This window comes from Leguminivora glycinivorella, chromosome 4 (genome assembly GCF_023078275.1).
Source record: "Leguminivora glycinivorella isolate SPB_JAAS2020 chromosome 4, LegGlyc_1.1, whole genome shotgun sequence".
Classification (NCBI taxonomy): domain Eukaryota; kingdom Metazoa; phylum Arthropoda; class Insecta; order Lepidoptera; family Tortricidae; genus Leguminivora; species Leguminivora glycinivorella.
Window position 1 is genome coordinate 23,714,136 of NC_062974.1, and position 6,600 is coordinate 23,720,735.

Here is a 6,600-nt window from a genome sequence, read left to right on the forward strand (position 1 = left end):
ATTGCAGTCATATAAATTGGACTTATTAACGTGTACATGGCCAAGTTATAAGAGTAAATGTACTATTGGCCAAATCCTCTTATAATGAGCTACTATAAGAGTAAATATTTTTAAACCCTTATTGCAGTCATATAAATTGGACTTATTAACGTGTACATGGCCAAGTTATAAGAGTAAATGTACTATTGGCCAAATCCTCTTATAATGAGCTACTATAAGAGTAAATATTTTTAAACCCTTATTGCAGTCATATAAATTTGACTTATTAACGTGTACATGGCCAAATTATAAGAGTAAATGTACTATTAGGCCAAATTCTCTTATAATGAGCCGCTATAAGGAACTCTGGCATAATGAATGCTATTTTAAAACTACTATGAGTGTTTAACCCTTATAGATTGATTTTATAAGGATATTTTGTTTGTTGGGAAGTCACCAGCGGCCAGAGCAACCGTGAGTACCTTGAGTGAAGAATTTTCCAACTTTAAAGAATACACACTGGGCATATTGAAACTTCTGGGCAGCCAAATAAATTCTCTCAGTCGTTCTCAAGACATATTGGAAATGAGGCACAGAAGAAAGTATTTACTTTTCAAAGGCGTGCCGGAGGACTCCAGTGAAAACACATCTACTTCTATCACCAGTATTATCACAGACCAACTGAAGATCCCCGATGTCACAGCCGCTTCTCTTAGGGCCTGCCACAGGCTGGGCAAGCTGTCTGATGGCCGAGCAAGACCAATTCTTGTGCGCTTTGAAGACCTGAGTCTGAAATCAGGATGGCGCCACTGTGCCAATGTAAACATCGGCTCTGTGTTTATTTGGAAATTAAAAATTTAAAACAAGAGATATAGACTAGAAAAGTAGAAAATAGTTGAAAGTTAATAGTGACTGACCTTAATTATTGTGGAAAGTGATAAACGTGCAAAATTAACACCAAAAACAGTGAAATTCAAATACCAACGGACAATAAACTAAAGTGGCATTTTTTAAATATATTTGGACCCCAACATATTACTGTAAGTGGAAAAATAAACAATTACGACAATATTTGTGAGAAACTAGCGTGAAATACAAATATTTGGTGAAAAAACAAATTAGTGAAATTGCCAAATCATCTCCACGGTGAATTTTGACAACAGCGCCATCTAGCGGGTTCTGACGGAACTACCACCTATTCTAGCTGCCCCCGCGCAAGGTTTGGAATCTCTGCGGTAGATTAACTTGCCGCTATAAAACGCAACGTGGACAAACTAGAGGGCGCCACTAGTACTCTGATATTGATATCTAGTATAAAACTTAAACTTACCAACAATATCAAAATGAATTGCATTGCTTGCGAACAACGCATAGACAATTTAGAAAAAATCTCATGCACAAAATGCAAAGGATGCTACCACTATCCTTGTCTAAATATGACCTCCGCATACTTCCGAGAACATCAACACATTTTAATAACGGCATGGACTTGTCCTTCCTGCGAATTAGTCACTCGTCGTTTCAGAAACGACAACACCCCCGCGTCGCCCGCAGGGATGAGGCATGCAGTCCAAAATAACGAAAACATGCCAAATGTTGTAGATGTAGACATGACAAGCACCTCGGATACATTTGACAACACAGCCATGTCAACTGATGAGATGCCATCTGTACTCAGCGACATCGGCAGTGTAGTGGGCGACACCCGAATTAACCCCGCCGAAGTGAGCCGCACCGAACCGGCCCACTATTCAACCCCCTGCATTACCTTGGAACAGATTGGAGCAATGATGGAATCTAAGTTAGAAAAATACAATAGAAATATTATAATTGACCTGAAAAAGATAATGCAGTCTGAAATCGACACCAGATTACGGAACTTTAAGATGAAACAAGACGCTATGGAAATAACGAATTCTACCATAATTTCTCAACAAGAAAACTTGGCTAAGCAACTTTATGATACCACTAAAAAAATTGAAGCCTTGGAATTAGAAAATAAAAACATTAAATCAGAATTAAATGCTCTACTTTCCAACCCACGAAAAATAGAGAGTATTAATAGCGAAAATTACCAAAAAAAGTTTGTGCTCTACGGGTTAGACGAATACTACAATGAAACAGAGGGATCGTTATATCCTCGTATTAGCAACATGTTCAGCGACATACTAAACATAGAGATAAACGGGTTTATCGAATCCGTGACAAGGATAGGTAAAAAAGGAAATCGGCGCCCTATAATCATCGAGGTAATTAGTGCAAGAATGAAAAAATATGTACTCGAAAACGCGTATCATTTTAAATACACAGGTTATGCTGTGTCCGATATTTTGGACCGAGATGAGCTGGAAAAAAGAAAAAAGCTGCGGCAATCATTAATAAACGCACGTCAAAATGGACATCACGCCATCATACGGAATAACAAATTATTCATTAACGGAGTAGAACACCACGTTCAAACCGAAACTGAAAGAAAAATGTCTACACAGGTCGAACGGGGTTCTACTCTGTGCCCCAATAACATTAGCGCTACTGTCCAGACTACGGTTAGTATTAACGCACCAGAAGAAACCAGCATCGCCTTAACAAGCTCCTCTACCAGCAAAGACGAAAGCGAAATAACACCGGAACACCAAAAAGACTTGAATCATAACTTAAATCATTCCTTTCGAGGTCCTCTTTCAAAACATGCAGAGTCTTAAAAATAAAGTTGACCATCTTGAAAGCTTCCTAGCGGAACACCCTTATGACGCACTGTGTCTGACCGAAACCTGGATTCACAAGTCGCAAGCGGATGTAGTCCGAATCCCGGGCTATACAGTAGCTGCAGCGTTCAATCGTCAGGAGCATAGCGGCGGAGGCGTGGCGATACTACTTAAGGACGGCATAGAGTACATAGAAAGTAAAGAAATTGTAGCTTTATCATTAGAGTGTGTTATTGAATGCTGTTCTGTATTTATACCGCAACTAAATGTTATTTTGATCTGTCTATACAGACCAAATCGTGATATAGAGCATTTTTATGTTTGTTTAGAGAAAATACTCGAGATAATCAAGACTAAAGCACATAGTAAACATATCATACTTGGAGGTGATTTTAATATAGACGTGATGCAAAAAACCAAGCAAAGCAACCGTCTCTTAGATTTAATGCTAACAACGAACTTATCCCAAATTGTAAAAGAGCCAACCAGAGTGGCTGCCCGTTCGGAAACATGCATAGACTTGGTTTTTAGTAACGAAAAAGTATTTACCCTTGACGTTGCGGAGTTTGGAATATCAGATCACAAAGGCATTGTGTACAGTTTTAAAGTAAACCCTAGTAATAAAGTTTTCAAAAATTCTAACTGGAAATTCTTAAAACGAGTCTACAACCCGTTAAATCAGCTAGCGTTTAAGGAAACTGTTAAATGTATGGATTGGAGTAGTATCTTAATACATAACGATGCAAATACTAACTACAAGGCATTCCAAAATATTTTAACCGAAATTCTTAATGACACAATTCCTCTAAAGTATGTCAATATTAGAACAAGTAAGAAAAAAAAATGGCTGACAAAGGGTTTACGCATTTCTTGTCAACATAAAAGATTACTGCGAATACATACCAACAATAATAAAACAGACGGCATCAGCATATTAAAAGCATTCTATAACTCCTACAGTAAAATTTTGAAAAAATGTATACTTTTTTCAAAAAAATCGGAATATATACAAGAGATGAAAAAATCTGTTAATAAAAGTAAAACTATGTGGCGAATTGTAAATGAAAAAACCGGGAAGTCTAAAACAGTGACAAAAAATAATATTAAAATTAAATGCCCTTACAAAAAGGAAATCTTAGAGACACCTGAGGATGTATCGAATGCTCTTAATAATTATTTCGCAAGCGTTTATGAGACTAAATCAGTCAATGTTAGAAATAACCCCGTTACCGATGCTAAACAAAAACGTACACTTGTCATAGAAAAATCTATGTTTCTGCGACCTGTTACCGAGCAGGAAGTTTTTAAAATTATTAAAAACTGTAAATCTAAATACAGCTCAGGTATAGATGAAATTCCGATTACCCTATTAAAAACTTGTATAACCGAATTGACTCCACCAATCACCATGCTCATCAATCAATCCTTTGCCGAGGGAACTTTTCCAGATGATTTAAAAATATCCGTAGTCAAGCCACTTTTTAAAAAAGGAGATGTCATGGATCCTTGTAACTACCGTCCTATTGCTTTATTACCGGCTATATCAAAAATTTATGAAAAAGCGATGTGTGAAAGGTTATACAACTTTTTAGAAAAGAATAACGTGTTACATACAAACCAATATGGGTTTAGAAAGGACCGCTCTACCTCATTAGCTGTGACTAACTATATGCAAGAAGTTTTACACATTTTGAATAATAAAAAGCATGCTGTTGGCCTTTTACTAGACTTAAGTAAAGCATATGATAGCGTATCTCATAAAATTCTACTCAGCAAGCTTTATAACGTAGGGATAAGAGGCATAGTACATGATTGGTTCAGGTCTTACTTGCAAAACCGGACCCAATATGTACAAATTAAACACTACGATACAAACACAAATGAAATAACAGAGACACGTTCAGAGAGACAAGATCTACACGGCTCTATACCCCAAGGCAGTGTCCTTGGTTGCGTGCTATTCTTAGTGTATATAAACGACCTGCCAAATCTAGTCAATACATACAACATTTTATTCGCCGATGACATCTCGTTACTATTCGAAATTGATAAAAGCGAAAATTATAACGAAATAATCAAAGACTGCCTCGACGAAATTAGCAATAGCCTACACGTTTTGAATCTTAATATCAACTTAACTAAAACTAAATTAATTCAATTTCACCACCAACTTAAAGAACCTTTAAATCTTGACATATTAATTAATAAGACAAAAATTGAGGAAGTCGATCATTTCAAAATGCTGGGAATCACTATTGACAGCAATGTAAATTGGAAAAAACATATAGAATTGACCAAATCTAAAATTTCTAGCATCACTTACGCCTTATATAACCTTCGGAAGACAACTAATATACAAACTGCCCTATCCACCTACCATGCATTTGCGCACTCCCTGCTTAGTTACGGTATCATGCTTTGGGGCAACAGCACAGATGCCCATGATTTATTCATGACTCAAAAAAAGTGTGTCCGAAACATGGTCGAAATTCAATGCCCAGATAGCTGTAAACCTCATTTTAAAAAATACGGTATATTACCACTACCATGTCAGTACATTTTAACGTTAGCCCTCTATGTATATAAAAATAGACATTTATTTACAGAAATTCGTAGTGCTAGAAAAAAATATCAGTTAGTGATCCCTCCTTCAAAAATGAAAATGTTATCTAACAGCCCCCAATATACAGCCATAAGAATTTATAATAAGTTACCTAATAATATTAAGTCACAGGAAACATCTCAATTATTTTATAAAAGCATTAAGTCACTTTTACAACAAAAATGCTATTATTCTGTGGATGAATTCTTTACTGACATTTTTGATTAATTAGTTTTGTGTATAATGTAGTGAATAATTGACATTTTTAAGTAGCTAAATTTGAAATAAGCAATTAATGTAATTCTTACTATTATAAGCATGTTAATGAATGAATCTAGTATGTAAGTTTCTATGTTGCTATACCCTGACGGGTGCATGTTGTGACCTAATCTATAAAAACACCTATTGTAAACACATGTGTATGCAATAAATGATATGAATATGAATATGAATATGAAATCCCTTATTTGGCAGAAAAAGACGGCTCTCAAAGGAACTTCTTTTGCCTTATCCGAGTTCCTTACTCCACATCGGCAAGAGCTGTTTAGTCAAGCACGAAGAGCTTTCGGCATGAAGTGCTGCTGGTCGCTCGAAGGGAATATTTTTGTTAGGTTGTCCACGGGGGTGCGTGAACGCATCGAGTCGGACGAAGATATTCAGCGTCTCAGAGAACATCACATCGTACGGCAACCACAAATTACATCGACCCCCGATGCTGAGGCAGCCGAGGAGCAGAGTAAACCCGTCGCCGCTGACTCCGGCAACGGCAGTAACGCTGGCCGGTCTCGTCGTGAAAAGCCGATAGCCTAGGCCAGTAGTGTTGTTTTACGACACAATCGAGATTTAGCGCAATGTTTAGTTAGTTATATACGGCAAGTCTCATGTAGTTTATCTTATGCAGCCGTCGTTGTTTACAATGTATAAATTCACTTTTTCAGTTTTGCAGGTAACTTAAAATTTTTGTTCATACCGTTTTAATCGTAATGTTTAAAAACAATTTCTGGTTTTGCACTTCTTTTATTATTTTAAACAGGTATACGAGTTTACTTGATCTGACGTCTGTCACTGTCAGATTGACTGTGTTTAAGTCACTGTTATTACCGCCTGTGTGTTACTAAATGTAATTCTTAGTTCCTTACATGGCTTCTGTGTGTAATTTTACTTCATTATTCTAAAATGTTTTTTTTTTTTTTTTTTCTCATACTAAGCAACCGGCAGGATTAGCAGAGTTAGGCGTAGTTTTACTTTTGAATTTTAGTTTATACATTTTATATTAAGTATATATTCGTATATTATTATTATATTTATGTCTGA

General features: G+C 36.3%; 1 protein-coding gene across 1 annotated transcript; it reads left to right on the forward strand.

The window, feature by feature from the left end:
- Positions 1 to 471: 471 nt before the first annotated feature.
- On the forward strand, positions 472 to 6,256 carry LOC125225638. Its single transcript, XM_048129447.1, has 2 exons — positions 472 to 773; positions 5,745 to 6,256. Exons 1-2 carry the CDS (start codon positions 565 to 567, stop codon positions 6,094 to 6,096), a joined length of 561 nt encoding a protein of 186 aa, XP_047985404.1. The 5' UTR covers positions 472 to 564; the 3' UTR covers positions 6,097 to 6,256.
- The last annotated feature ends 344 nt before the right edge of the window (positions 6,257 to 6,600 follow it).